We start from the raw sequence: 16084 nt of genomic DNA on the forward strand, positions 1-16084 counted from the left end.
GTACTTTTGTTTTCCTGAGTCCCTTTAAGGTGGGATGGATGGAGAGAAGAACAAAGGCAATCCTGCAGGTGCTCCCAGCATGCAGCGGGGCAACCGCACACTAATCATTGGTTGTTTTATGAATAAACATCCAACAAGTAGCATAAGTGTTGGTTAAAGCACACGGCTCAGTTGATTAAAAATAAAAGAAATAAACATCTGCTAAAAATGTAAGAAAATCATAACATGTGGGTGTTTAGGACAGCCTATGGTTTTCTTGTTTTATGCATGTTTTATGATGTCATGTTATTTTGTATCTGGTGTTTATGGTCTGTGATTATGAAAGAACGGATAATGCTCGAAACGCGCAGATTCTTCCTGATGTAAGAGGTGAGTCTCCTTTTTGTTTTGGTAGTTTGGGCGTTGGCATCATCCTAGCGCCCAACATTCTGTGACTCTTAAAAAAATAGTAAAAATGGTGAAAGTAAGGAACCTTGGTGTTATCTTTGACCAGGACATGTCATTCAAATCCCAGGTTTCACAAGTTTGTAGGATTTTCTTTTTCCACCTTCGGAATATTGCTAAGATTAGAAGCATCCTTCCCAGGAGTGATGCTGAAAAACTAGTTCATGCATTTATTACATCAAGACTGGATTACTGTAATTCATTACTCTCAGGAAGTCCACAGAATGTAGTTAAAAGTCTTCAGCTTGTCCAAAATGCTGCAGCTAGAGTTCTGATGAGAATTAAAAAGAGAGATCATATCTCTCCTGTCTTAGCTTCCCTACATTGGCTACCTGTTAAATTCAGAATAGATTTTAAGATCCTTCTTCTCACATACAAAGCTCTTAATAATCAAGCTCCGTCATACATCAGTGATCTGATTGTTCCATATGTTTCTAACCGAGCACTTCGCTCTCAGACTGCAGGTTTACTGGTGGTTCCCAGAATATCTAAAATTAGGATGGGAGGCAGATCTTTTAGTTATCAGGCTTCTCTCCTGTGGAACCAGCTCCCAGTCTTAGTCCGTGAGGCAGACACTTTGTCTACATTTAAGAATAGGCTTAAAACATTTTTATTTGATAGGGCCTATGGTTAAAATCTGATGTTAGCCTAAATCAGGACAAGTGGGGGAGTAGAGGGAGGTGGAGTGTACAGTCGGTAAAGACGACTCTCCCTTGCCCTGCCTCCAACATGCCTCCATCTAAATAGGATAGATTATCCAGAGTTATCTCTGTAGTTATGCTGCTATAGGCTTAGACTGCTGGAGGATTCACTGACCACTTTCCACACTCTACTGCTTTCTTCTACAGTATGCTCTTTAACTGTATTACTTTCTGCAATTTCAGCTGTTAACTTTATTTTTTCTACAAGTGTTTTTCTCCCCAGAAGAAGCTACAACGATGTTCTGCTGAGCTGTGGTGGCCTCACGGAGGGGGCCATCGTCTAGCACACTGCTGCTAACCACTTAAACATTCTCCCTCTCCTGATAATAACTTTTTGCTTTCCTTGACGTTGGACGTGTTACTGCTAGTTTACCCATTTAATTAGAGATCCACTAGGATAAATACAATAAAGTTGATCTCACCAAACAGAATATTTACTAAGACATCACAATAGAACTATAGACACGTGTGTGTGTGTGTGTGTGTGTGTGCTCTGTCTTCTCGATCCCCAGTGAGTCGTGGAGGATGGCTGCTTATACTGAGCCAGGATCCTCTGGAGGTTTCTTCCTGTTAAAAGGGAGTTTTCCTCTCCACTGTCGCTAAATGCTTGCTTAGTATGAGGATTGCTGTAAAGTCACTGACACTAGTCAGTGACTTGATGCAATTTGCTGGGTTCCTTATATAGGAAACATTATTTCTGATTGGCTTAATGAACTGTGAATTGGAATGTTTATTATGTGAAGTGCCTTGAGACGACTCTTGTCGTGATTTGGCGCTATATAAATAAACTTGAATTGAATTGAAAATCACTGGCAGCTGACGGCTTTTCTGATCAGGAAATAGCTGGCAGTGAGTGAGTTAAAAAGTAGTAGCAAACAGCATCCCGACATGCGTTGTGGTCAATGACGCAATGGTCACTGTCCCAATTCGGCAATTATTTGCACACTTGTGTACCACACACTCAAAGCATTACTGTGCACTTCCTCCAAGTGCACTCTGCAATAGTCTGTAGGGCACAGTGCGAGTATTAGGACTGGGCTAAAGATGTATGATATGCTGCTGTCTGGAGCAGGGTAACAGGCAGAAGAGGTGCTAGGCTATTGGAAACATTGAAAGCAGAGTTCGGTCTTGCAAGTAAAAAGGAAAAAAAACATATTACTTACATAAGGAGTGGAAAACTGACTCTTTCCCACAATTTTGAATGACAATTGTATGTTTCACCTGTGCTGCGAGCCCTGCAGTTGGTAAAAAGTGCAAAGTGGAGCGACGTTTCATCAAAGTTCACAGTAACTTATCCCAGGATGTTCCTGTGGGAACCAACCTCCACAAAGAGGAAGCAGAAGAGCTGAAAACTGTCTTCAAAAATCAACATTTATTGTTATATAAAGAGACAAAGAAGCTGTGAACTTCCAAGCAAAAAAAAAAAAACCTCAGGAAAGGTGGGATCACTAAAAAAGCAATGATCGTGATGGCATAATCACTGTTCTGGCAACATAAAAGTGAAGCCTCATTTACAGTGTGTGGAACAAACAGGGATCATAATTGGTGCAGATACCGGATGGAATGCCATTTATACCAGGAGCAGACAGTGTTGAATGTCTTTATAACGTTGCTCAGAAGTTCATGTGATAACAACATGTGGACAAAGGAGCTGGTAAACAAAAGCCACACTTGTACTATCGAACACTATCATTTAATAATTGAAGAAGCCAACAGAATGATGCAACATGGGTTTGGTTTTAAACTAAACTGGATGCACTGCTGGCCCATGTCTCACTTCCTGTCTGGCTAAAATAACCAATTTCAACTTTATGACAATCCGTACGCAGTGCCCGAGAAAAAATAAATAAATAAATAAAACATGCGGAAAGATTCTGCAGATCTGCATCTAGATCTGCACCGTGCCACATCCGGTTTAAAGGCTCTGGTAGGTTTCAATGATTTTTTGGTGTTGAACGAATTCGGATCTTCTTCCATTCTGTACTCAGTATAAAAGGCAGAGATTCGTTCTGCTACAGCTAATGTTCAGCTTGGCGTAAACACCATAGCAGGAGGTGTGCACAATGTTCGCAAATGTGGAAAAACAGCTGGATTCGGACAAAAACAGGTGCTCCTGGTAACGAGTCTGGTGACTATATTGATATGAAAAAGCTGTTTGTTTTCACAAAAATGTTGATGACTTTTTGACATTACTTCCACTAAAAAACACTACCAATGTCAGGAACCGAGTTCAGAAGACCCGTGAAGACACCAACACAGTAAAAATATATTTTAAAAAGTCTTTATTTAAAGCAGAGGTACCTGGAGGGCAAGGCTGAGGCAGGTTCAGAGGCAGGCTAAGGTCAAAGTGGCAGGCAGAGAGCAAGGCAGGGGTCAGGCAAAAAACAAGATCCAGAGGCAAAGATCAGGCAGGGTGGATGGCTGGAGAACTACTGGCAAGGCTGTAATAATCTGGCATCTGTTGACTGGATGGCTGGTTCTTTTATAGCAGGGGAAGCAGGTGAATGGGATGAGGCTGATTACAGGAGCAGGTGGAATGAATGGAGCTGATTGAAGCTGACAGAGGTTGCTGGGGAAAGCAGGGCTTGGCTGGAGCTTGGTGAGAGGAACCAGGTGAGCTGAATGAAGGTATAATGAGGAAGTGGAGGAGGGTGAAGGATGGGAGTCATGACAGAACCCCCCCCCCCCCCCCCCCCCTCAAGGTCGGATACCAGACGCCCACAGGAAACCAGAGCAGGGTGGGAGGAGGGGGACCAGGAAGGAGGGCCAGAGCAGGGCGGGAGGAGGGGGACCATGAAGGAGGGCCGGAAGGGTCTGGGGGGCCGGCGACGGGGAACCAGGAGCCGGGACTGTGGGAGTCTGGGGGGCCGGCGACAGGGAACCAGGAGCCGAGACTGTGGGAGTCTGGGGGGCCGGCGACGGGGAACCAGGAGCCGAGACTGTGGGAGTCTGGGGGGGCCGGCGACGGGGAACCAGGAGCCGAGACTGTGGGAGTCTGGGGGGGCCGGCGACGGGGAACCAGGAGCCGAGACTGTGGGAGTGTGGTGACAAACGACACTGGCGGACGAGGACTAAGAGGGGACACTGGACCAAGACCAAGACTACGAGGAGACACTGGACTACGACTAAGAGGAGACACTGGACTACGACTAAGAGGGGACTCTGGACTACGACTAAGAGGGGACTCTGGACTACGACTAAGAGGGGACTCTGGACTACGACTAAGAGGGGACTCTGGACTACGACTAAGAGGGGAAACTGGACTACGACTAAGAGGGGAAACTGGACTACGACTAAGAGGGGACACAGACACTTCAGACTGGGGAACTTCAGACTGGGGAACTTCTGACTGGGGAACTTGAGAGCAGGAGGGGTCCTCTTCAGAGCAGGGGCAGGAGGGGTGCTCTTCAGAGCAGGGGCAGGAGGGGTCCTCTTCAGAGCAGGGGCAGGAGGGGTCCTCTTCAGAGCAGGGGCAGGAAGGGTCCTCTTCAGAGCAGGGGCAGGAAGGGTCCTCTTCAGAGCAGGGGCAGGAAGGGTCCTCTTCAGAGCAGGGGCAGGAGAGGTCCTCTTCAGAGCAGGGGCAGGAGAGGTCCTCTTCAGAGCAGGGGCAGGAGAGGTCCTCTTCAGAGCCTGGAGGCGTCGACCCTTGGACTGGAGCCCCTTGGACAGGCTGGGCCGGAGCCCCTTGGACAGGCTGGGCCGGGACCGGGGCCTCTTGGACCTCATCCGTCGAAGCCGGATGCGATGCGTCCTCCGAGACCACCGTCAGCGCAGGATGTGATGCGTCCCCCGGGACCACCGCCAGCGCAGGGTGCGATGCGTCCTCCCGGGACCACCGCCGGAGCAGGGTGCGATGCGTCCTCCCGGACCACCGCCGGAGCAGGGTGCGATGCGTCCTCCCGGACCACCGCCGGAGCAGGGTGCGATGCGTCCTCCCGGACCACGGCCGGAGCAGGGTGCGATGCGTCCTCCCGGACCACCGCCGGAGCAGGGTGCGATGCAACCTCCCGGACCACCGCCGGAGCAGGATGCGATGCGTCCACCGGGACCACCGCCGGAGCAGGACGCGATGCGTCCACCGGGACCACCGCCGGAGCAGGACGCGATGCGTCCACCGGGACCACCGCCGGAGCAGGATGCGATGCGTCCACCGGGACCACCGCCGGAGCAGGATGCGATGCGTCCACCGGGACCACCGCCGGAGCAGGATGCGATGCGTCCACCGGGTCCACCGCCGGAGCAGGATGCGATACGTTGGAGGGTTCTGGGGAAGGTGACCACCTCTCACAGCAGGTCAGACCCTCCATGGCGACGTCCTTCAGTGCAGACCCACATACCCTCCGGACATAAAGGTAGTAATTACCAAGTGCTGGGACCGCTATCAACTCTGGATGGGTGGAGAAGATGACATTTAACCTATCAGCCGCCCGCAGATGTAAGTGGGGGCAGGTTGGCTTGGCAAAGACCTCCCACACAGCCTCCTCGACCATCTGCATCATCCCCTGGACAATCTCCTCCGTCGGGACCGGTCCAGAAGCAGAACATGAGGTGCCGTCCGTGGAACCCGTCGACACCAGCACGGGAGAAGGATTAACCCTCTTATCAGCTGCAGAAAACCTCCGGGACCGCCGCCGTCGTGACCTGACAGGAGGGGTTTGAGGCTGGAGCGACGTGGTCATGAACCCGCTGCACAAGACGTTTGCAGCAGGCCTGGACAGAGGAGTGGAGCCTCTGCGTGGCTCTGGCCTGATGGCCAGCGCGTTCCCCAGAACGGTGACTCCTGCTCCTTCTCTAGCTCCATAAACTCCAGGAGCGTGAGATCCTCCATGACAGGTACGATGAAAAAAAAGAAGAAAAAAAAATACTCCAAGTGCTGTGTCAGCGTTGGGTCAGATTTTTGGCCAGATTATTCTGTCAGGAACCGAGTTCAGAAGACCCATGAAGACACCAACACAGTAAAAATATATAAAAAATGTCTTTATTTAAAGCAGAGGTACCTGGAGGGCAAGGCTGAGGCAGGTTCAGAGGCAGGCTAAGGTCAAAGTGGCAGGCAGAGAGCAAGGCAGGGGTCAGGCAAAAAACAAGGTCCAGAGGCAAAGATCAGGCAGGGTGGATGGCTGGAGAACTACTGGCAAGGCTGTAATAATCTGGCATCTGTTGACTGGATGGCTGGTTCTTTTATAGCAGGGGAAGCAGGTGAATGGGATGAGGCTGATTACAGGAGCAGGTGGAATGAATGGAGCTGATTGAAGCTGACAGAGTTTGCTAGGGAAAGCAGGGCTTGGCTGGAGCTTGGTGAGAGGAACCAGGTGAGCTGAATGAAGGTATAATGAGGAAGTGGAGGAGGGTGAAGGATGGGAGTCATGACAACTAAAGGAGTTGACATTTATAATCCAGTGAACGGTTACTCGGGTAGAAATACATTTCCATTGAAAACCTGGTCTCCATTACAATTGATGGACCACCAGCTATGACAGCATGTCACTCATTTCTTATTGCAAAGCAGACACAAACTTTTCAAACTATCAGTGCATCATCCATCAGCAGGCTATTTGTACATGGATTTGACCACTTTATGACAACCTTCAAGCAAATGCCAAGCAGGCATTAGTAGTTTAAAAATACTAAAATATAACTAATTGTCTGCACCACAATGTGTTGAGTGGTAACTAAAGATTATAACTGTTTTCTTTAGCAGCAGAGACTGCTGCCAACCATGCAATTCTAGCAAACTTGAAAAAGCAGGCACATCACTACCTTTATCCATGGTGAGTGACGTCAAGGCATTGTTGAAATGATAATTTCCCATTCATAGGACCAACAACTCTAACATAGTCCTCCATCGTCACATTTCATCTCTGAAATACACTTGTCTTAGGAAAACGTCGTTCAGAAAATAAAAGGTATGAGATAAAAGTCTGTCAGATTAAAAAGTCTTGCGGAAAAAAGTCTCTCAGACAAAAAGGGCTCGGGAAAGAGTCGGTCATTTCAAAAAGTCTCAGGATAAAAGTCTGTGACACAAAAAGGTCTCAGGATAAAAGTTGGTCAGACAAAAAGGTCTCAGGAAAAAGTCGGTCATATAAAAAAGTCTTGGGGGAAGTCAGGAAAAACAGATTTTTTTAACGTATTTTTGTCTTGCAGAGGTTTTTTCTGAGAACTTTTTATCACACTTACACTATTAACACTATTTAGTCAGAAGTATGATGGTTGGATTTCCAACACCTGTGACCTGTTTTCTAAATTGTACACCATAGTCCTCACCTCACCTGCTCTTCCTACTATAATGGAAGCTTGCATGCATAAACATTAAAGTTATAGATTAATGTGATTAAAAACATAACACACTAATTTCAGCTGTAATTACTTAATCGCAATTAACATGATAAGTTGACACCCCTAACTAAAACCCATGATGGATTTCAGCTACTTTTAGTTTGGCAAGAGACACAGTAAATAAACTAGTCATGTGACCCAACCATGTGACAATGCCTTGCTTATTACCAGGCATGTGGTTTTCTGTGAAACGTAGCACGCTTCAAACCGAGCTTTGCTTCGGTCAGTGTGCCCCAGGGCAGCTGTGGCTACAATGCAGCTCATCTTCACCAGCACGTGAATGTGTGTGCATGGGTGAATGAGTGAATGTGTTTCAAAGCACCTTGGGCGGTTGTAGAACCCTGGAAGGCACTATACAAATACAGGCCATTTACCATTTTATCATCGACATAAACCTTTTGTTTGGTATGCAACTTGAAGCCTCAACTCCTAATGTCCCTTAACGTGTTACTATGCTTGTGTGTTATCATAATCACACTTTTTGTTTCAACTTAAAAATTATTCTGCCTTTGTCTGGAACATGTTTTTATCTCTTCTTTTTTTCAGTATAAGCCCATTATATTAAACGGCCTAAGCCATCATCCAACTCTCTGGGTCTTTATTGGGACATTTCCAGGGTGTGTCCCACTTCTCAACTGGTAACTGCCAAATTTGATCAGATTTCTGCGTGATGTTTCTTCCCTTTGTGTAGGAGTTCAGGCACACTCAGTACAGTACTGCAGGAATGTCAACAGGTTATTTCTTTTTATTAACCCCCAGCTGGCCGACATATTGTAGAGTTCACAGATCAGACTTAATATCTATCAATACCAAACACCAGGAAAAACACTGTTTGGTACCTACATAGGTGGGAAAACAGATTCCTGTTGGATCCACAGATGGGTACAACTAAAGGATTATTAAGAGATCAGTAAAGTTTCTGTAGGGCCAAACTAGATGAAATCTTAAGCTGATGGTGTCTGTATGTGTGTGTGTGTGTGTGTGTGTGGGGGGGGGGGGGGGGCATTGATAGACAAAAACAGGTGTTCTAATTAGTTTTCTTATGTATAATCAGCTAAAACATAATTTTCCTGCTGGAAGCTGAATCGGATCTGTTCCTGTGACATTCCACAGTATATTATGTGTAGCTGAACTCCATTTTCACTGCAACATTACACCAGTGATTTCCAGAGAAGATAAACTGCAGAGAAGCCAAGATCTTAGCAGTAATTACATCATGTTTTATAGTACATAATCCTTGAAAAAATGATGAGAAGCTGGATGAAAGTGTGCATCAATCAAATGTAACAAACCTAATTATTGTCATGCCTCCCCCTTTTTCCTCCCTGCTCACAGCCATCACGCATCTCCCCATGACTCAATCCTGATATGGCAATTACAGCTGCTGAGAGTCTTCGCTAATAACTGCAATCCAATCACTTCGCAGTGTGCACGGAAGGAAAGAAGGCCCATGATAAATAATGACAACCCACAATTTACTTTATATTGTTATTTTTAAACTCACTTCTTCAATAACAGAATCACCAGAGCCTTTAATTTGGCCCGGGTCGGCAAGTACTTTCCACCATGGTGGATAAACACAGATTCTGGGCCTTTCATTTGTATTGACTAATATTTGAACACACACACACACACACACACACACACACACACACACACACACACACACACACACACACACTGCAAGTAAATGTAATGTCAAAGCAGGACATTTTCTGCCAACACATTCTCACACCCAAAGCATCGAAGAAGAAAAAACGATGGGTGACCAAGCGTTGGGAGACGGTGTGCTGTGCCAGAGTGTCGTTGTCTGACTGCCAGGGGAAAATGGAGATTTCACCAAATTCTGACCTTTACCCTCTTGCTATTTAACCTTCCCCTCACCCCCATCCTAACCTTAACCTTCTTGCACATGCAAAGCTTTGTTTCTTGTTGTAATGTCCCTCTCTAACACAGTTAACGGGAAGTTTACAACGAGAAACAGGGTTAACGTTGGGATGGGGATGAGGGGAGGGTCAATAGCAAGAGGTTAGAGGTAAAATGTCGGTACAATGTGCATTTTACCACGGGCGTCGGAAACCGGCGCTCTGGCACAGGACGTCACCTCCCGACGCGTTGGGAGTCCCAATGCATTGGCAACAAACGCTTGGTCACTCAGCGTCATTTTTCGATGCTTCAGGTGTGAGTGTGTTGTTTTTACACATTGGGTGTACACATGTGTGTTACTTCATGCAAAACATGAAGTAACACACTTCTCAAAAATGCCCTTGACGGCCTTCATTTTTTAGGAACTCTACGGCGACACTCCTAACTGGAGCAAACAGAAGAGGTCACATCACTCCTATTTTGAGTGATTGTATCGAACAGGAGTGAACTGTGTCCGAGTCACGTGTTAAAACAGCATCCACGCATACAGATTAAATTGGCACGACTTCTCTCCACCCAATTTCAATCCAACACATTTAAAGAACCTCCCTTAAATCAAAAACTAATGACCAGAGGCACCACAACTGATAAGATCTCAAATGCCAAAATGAGGAGATTAAGACTTTAATATCAGAGAACATTTAAAGCTTTAGAATTAACTCAAAAATATCCAATGAAAAACAGACCCACCCATCCACTCTGCTTATGTAGCAAACCAATCTGAGTTATTTAATCACACTTGGCAGGAAAAGAGTCAAATTTTCCTCAAAGTTTAGTTTAAGTTGAGTGGTTTTGACAACTCTGAGAACACATTCTGAGTCTGAGAAGTAGTTCAACAGGAAGCAGAGCTGTAAAGCATGAAATCTTATTGGACAATCAATCAGTTAATTCTCCCTGTCTAAGCATGCTCCCATCAAATGAGTCCTCCACTGTGGTGAAGTCAACTGGCAATTTGGGAGTGAAGTGCTTTGGGGTACTCTGCTTCAACTGAATAGGAGAGCAGCATCCCTAGAAAGTGCTCCTAAAAGAAGGGGCAGCTTAGTCAAAGCACTGAAGGATGTTTCAAGAGGAAAGGTTTAAAAATAATGACATCTTTGGACGGAGTGTGTTAGGCAGAGAGCTGTTCCAGCCTCATGGAACTGGTTACACATAAAGAACCATTACAATCTGATTGAACTACAAACACAAACTAAAAGCTTCAGTGCCAGATGTGCACGTTACTGGCCATAAATGACAGTGAGGCACTAACAGAACTTGTTGTGTGATGTTTACCAACTCCGGAAGACTTCTTTTTACCAACATCTCATGCTGAGCTGGAAAAAAGGGATTTCACTATGTGTGATAACACTGACATCTGATCTCAGGTACGATGGATGATAAAAGAAGTGTTTACAACATCAGTCATTTGTGTGTGTGTGTGTGTGTGTGTGTGTGTGTGTGTGTGTGTGTGTGTGTGTGTGTGTGTGTGTGTGTGTGTGTGTGTGTGTGTGTGTGTGTGTGTGTGTGTGTGTGTGTGTGTGTGTGTGTGTGTGTGTGTGTGAGTTAACAGAGTATTTACAATATTAACCCTGAGTCCTAAATAGAATGAATAGATGTGTAAAACCCATTCAGATTCACATCAGATTCATTGTCATCTATACCTGCGCCAGACTGGAAACTCTTCTTTGTTGTTACTTTATCACCTTGAAAGGAAGACAGTTTCAATTCTGATCTCTTCAGTAAACATCTGTCACGATCTGCCCCTGCCCAACCTGACTGTGTTCCTCTCCTGCCGTGATTGCCCTTATTGTTCTCACCTGTCCCTCGTTCACCTGCCCATGTTTCCCTAATTAGCCCTCTGTATTTAAACCACCTGTTTTGCCCCTTCCTTTGTCAGTTCATTGCTGTTGTTGTCTGCTGGTGTTTCTGTTCATCCTCCTGCCATTAAATCATTTTTACTTTTACTGAAGCCTGCATTTTTCCTCCGTTCAGCTCATCCACACATGGTCCGCCGTCTCCACCTCCTACACCGTGACAGAATGAACTGACCAAACCGGGACCTGTGGTGAGCACTTCTAAATCTCCCTGGAGGAATTATTTTTTTCTTTTTTGTCCTTTAGCAGAAGGAGATTCTGGCCCAGGGTGTTGGCGCATACTACCTGTTCTCTGGGGTGGTCAAGCCTCTAGGTGGGTTTCGGCGCATCCGGTTTGTTTCCTGCGGTGGTCGAGCCCTTCTCCTCTCCTGCTTTCGGCCCCCGTCCCGTTTTTGTCATGGAAGCCGCGGATCCTGGAGCTTTGAAGGATTTACACCCCCTACTCACGCCATCGTTCTCCGGGGTGGTAGGGCTGGTCTCCCCGCTCTTCTCCTGCTTCCCTGCACCCAAGCCTCTGCCTGAGATCCTGCGAATCGTGCCGTGCACCTGCTCTGACTGGCTGTCGAGTGCCTGCCACCGATCCTGGTTTCCTCGCGTCGCTCCTGCCGTTCGTCCACTTCCTGGTCCACGCTGTGGGGCTTATGCCTGCAGGTCTCGTGCTGCTGCAGCCTCTGCTGGGTCCCATGCCTGTTCCTGCAGTTCTCTGCCTGGGTCCCAGCCTACTGCTGCAGCCCCTGCCGGGTCCCACACCTGCTCCTGCAGTTCTCTGCCTGGGCCCCACGCCTGCTCCTGCAGTTCTCTGCCTGGGCCCCACACCTGCTCCTGCAGTTCTCTGCCTGGGCCCCACGCCTGCTCCTGCAGTTCTCTGCCTGGGCCCCATGCCTGCTCCTGCAGTTCTCTGACTGGGTCCCACGCCTGCTCCTGTCAAGTCCCGTTCCTGTCAAGTCCCGTTCCTGTCAAGTCCCGTTCCTGTCAAGTCCCCGAGTCCCCGTTCAGTCCCGTTCCTGTCAAGTCCCCGAGTCCCCGTTCAGTCCCGTTCCTGTCAAGTCCCCGAGTCCCCGTTCAGTCCCGTTCCTGTCAAGTCCCGTTCCTGTCAAGTCCCGTTCAGTCCCGTTCCTGTCAAGTCCCGTTCAGTCCCGTTCCTGTCAAGTCCCCGAGTCCCCGTTCAGTCCCGTTCCTGTCAAGTCCCCGAGTCCCCGTTCAGTCCCGTTCCTGTCAAGTCCCCGAGTCCCCGTTCAGTCCCGTTCCTGTCAAGTCCCCGAGTCCCCGTTCAGTCCCGTTCCTGTCAAGTCCCCGAGTCCCCGTTCAGTCCCGTTCCTGTCAGGTCCCGTTCAGTCCCGTTCCTGTCAAGTCCCCGAGTCCCCGTTCAGTCCCGTTCCTGTCAAGTCCCCGAGTCCCCGTTCAGTCCCGTTCCTGTCAAGTCCCCGAGTCCCCGTTCAGTCCCGTTCCTGTCAAGTCCCCGAGTCCCCGTTCAGTCCCGTTCCTGTCAAGTCCCCGAGTCCCCGTTCAGTCCCGTTCCTGTCATGTCCAGTCTTCGAGTCCCTGTCCAGTCCAGTCCATGTTCCAGTCCAGTCCAATCGCTGTTCCAGTCCAGTTCAGTCTCTGTTCCAGTCCGTTCAAGTCCCTGTTCCAGTCATGTCAAGTCCCCGTTCCAGTCACGTTCCTGTCATGTCCAGTCTTCAAGTCCCCGTCTCCTGTTGTATAGCCTTGTGGGCGTCTGGTATCCGCCCTTAAGGGGGGGGGGGTGTGTGGGGGGGGTACTGTCATGATCTGCCCCTGCCCAACCTGACTGTGTTCCTCTCCTGCCGTGATTGCCCTTATTGTTCTCACCTGTCCCTCGTTCACCTGCCCATGTTTCCCTAATTAGCCCTCTGTATTTAAACCACCTGTTTTGCCCCTTCCTTTGTCAGTTCATTGCTGTTGTTGTCTGCTGGTGTTTCTGTTCATCCTCCTGCCATTAAATCATTTTTACTTTTACTGAAATCTGCATTTTTCCTCCGTTCAGCTCATCCACACATGGTCCGCCGTCTCCACCTCCTACACCGTGACAACATCTTGTCTTTGACAATAGGCCATGTTAACCATCAGGGGCACAAACCAACTCTGCTATCCTATCAGACCCATAACAGGAGTCAAAGTGGATCGCTTCCTTATGAAGGGAATCTGGTGAGCTAGGATTTGTTATGCTGATTATTTATGCACATTCTCAAAATCATGAATCATCAGCTTCTCATCAGGAATAGTTAGCTGAAGTAAGAATGCTCACATTTAGCATGAATCCAACATTGCACCTACTTGCAGCTCCTACACAGGGTCAAACACTCAACTCGGCTGACCCATCAAGAGAAAAACATACTTCCTCGGCCCACCACAGAAACCTTCAACCACGTGTGTATCGGCTGGTCGTAGGCCCAAATCCACTTAAGATGTATTCCAGTCTCATTTTGTTGGAGACCTGAGGAGGCAAGTCAGGCTAATTCTCCATTTATTGAGACTGAATGGAATCTGTATAAGATTTTCCCACCAAACAACCCAAGACTTCAGACTTTCTCTGTGCTCACACGCCTTCTAAATCACAGAAGCACACATCCAAGTAGCCGACTACCATCCAAATGATGGAAAAACAACCACGTTGCCCTCACTGAACAAGGCCTGCTTCTCATTCAAATTGGACCTGTTCACTTTGATCACTAATTCTCAGAGGCACGTTTCTTTTTTAAAAGGTAAACTAAATGATCAAATCACAAATTCCCAAAGATTGGCATTGATCCAACTTTGAATAAATGGAAATGTTTCTTCTTTATGTTGATTTAGCTTTGTTTGAAGTAAAGCCCTTTTACATAGAAGAAAATCCGACATTTCATTTGGCAAACATGATGGTAGTCATGACACTGTTCTGGTTGTACTGGATTACAATGTTAATGATCTTGTTGCAATAGATGTAGGAAATGAAAGGAAAATCTGTCCAACATAACCAGAGTTTGTAATATCTCAGAAAATCTAAACGCACCAGTAGCGTGGAGACGATCAGAGATCGATTGGACAGAGAGTCGGAGACGTTGGTCATCTTCTCCTTCTGGTTGTCCGTCATGTTGAGGCCACTCACTGGATCCCAGGTTCCAATCTGTAAGACAAATACAGTTTGCTTTCATAACTTTACATTAGACAGAACATTCAGTGACCTATGACCTTTACAAGCAGGTAGAAGACATCATCAGTGAAAGATGTGAAATGTTCGGTATCTCCATCACTGCAAGGGAGCCAGTCTGCTTCAGTTAACCTGGACAGGCTTATTCTCATCCTAATGAACATAAAGCAGCGTGTGAATAATCATCATCCACAACAACAACAAACCAAAGCACGGTCACTTTCTTTTCCACAATGTGCTAATGCGTTTTTATAAAACTTTTTTTTAAACCGAACTGAGCTTCATCTATTGTTCTGTTTTGAAACACAGACCATTTGTGTGGAATCTTGAGTACACTGCTGGTATCATGACCCTTCGGCTCGTTTCTGCAGGACTCCTCCTGGCACCGATGTTACAGATGATGCCAGATTCTGACCAGCCTTGAGGCTTGTAGATGGGCTGGTCAAAGACGGTTGACAGAAGTGAGAGAGGCACATGCTTGTGAAGCACAGCAGATGAGGACAGCAAAGATATCAGATTAGACTTCAAGGCTTTTCCTGCCTCAGCACTCCCTTGGGGTTTCAGCATCATGCCTCTTTAGCAGCATCGCTACTTTCCAACAATCCTGAGAGGGGACGGCGTATACTCCAACCCTCAGCAGCCACACATTCCTGAGGGCACCTTTGACGCCCTGAGCGAGTCCCTGAAATAGGCTTTGTAATTGCAAATCAACTCTTTAATTCAGGATTCATGAGGCTGGAGGGCTTCTGAATGAGTTTTTATTAATGGAATAAATTATTCATGGAGGTGCAGGCACACAGAGAACACAGAGCAGAGGTCAGGAGCTTCTGTGAGGAATGCACCGGTGAGGATGCTGGTGAGTGAAGTGCTCACTGTTGCATGTGAGAATAATAATATCAAGAGTGTTTGCAGCTTCTTCTCCGACTGATAATCTCATGAATCTTAAATCAAGTGCTGAACACCGGGGCGATACTCTTCCAGCACAAATACAGACGAGGAGTGTGAGACATGACAACGGTTTGAACAGCATGAGTGTATTTTGTGTTGCCTGTTGGGCTGAATAAGCTGCTTATTTTTGTGACTGTGATGTCAGCATGTCTGGCATTTTTAATAAATCTCACCTAACAGAGTTACTATTGGTGCACTGTTTGCTACACCTGATACACAGAAAATAGCCGTCCTGAGCCAAATTCTTTGGGGAAGGCTGGTTGCTCATTTTAGTTCAACAACTGATTATTACTAGATGTCGTTGACTAGAAGTGGACAGTTTGGAGTTGTTAATGTCATTGTTAGCCTTGGTAGAGGTGGGGCAGAAGGGGTGTATTCCAAAACAGGCTCCTTAGTAGCAGAAGTTAAGTCCCTGCTCAGTCTGTCCATTTAAAGAACATTTAAAGTGGCAGTGTGTAGTTTCCTGCCACTAGGGGGCAGTACATACATTTCAGGGTAGTTTCACACTATATCATCGTGACTGTCGCTAGTTTAAAACAACATTACGATAAACATTAATTCCATCGAGAGAATGCAAATTCGATGCTAGTTTTCTGGCGCTGCAGTTTCTGGATTGTCTTGGGGTCCTGCGCCTGCCGATGACGTCATCATTCTACAGCAATACCACTGGGCCAAAATATATTACATCTCTTTTTCAATTCTGTTCTTTCACATAGGTTTTGGAAAGAGTT

At 47.0% G+C, this 16084-nt stretch overlaps 1 protein-coding gene across 5 annotated transcripts in view; it reads right to left on the reverse strand.

The window, feature by feature from the left end:
• The window catches only part of grik2 (glutamate receptor, ionotropic, kainate 2), a 299000-nt gene that overhangs the window by 113115 nt on the left and 169801 nt on the right, over positions 1–16084 (reverse strand). For all 5 annotated transcript variants that reach the window (XM_070550946.1, XM_070550947.1, XM_015949505.3 and 2 more), the window contains one exon: positions 14268–14381. In XM_070550946.1, coding sequence (XP_070407047.1) covers positions 14268–14381 — 114 coding nt within the window. The remainder of the gene's footprint in view (positions 1–14267; positions 14382–16084) is intronic.

The sequence above is a fragment of the Nothobranchius furzeri genome, chromosome 5 (genome assembly GCF_043380555.1).
Source record: "Nothobranchius furzeri strain GRZ-AD chromosome 5, NfurGRZ-RIMD1, whole genome shotgun sequence".
NCBI lineage: Eukaryota > Metazoa > Chordata > Actinopteri > Cyprinodontiformes > Nothobranchiidae > Nothobranchius > Nothobranchius furzeri.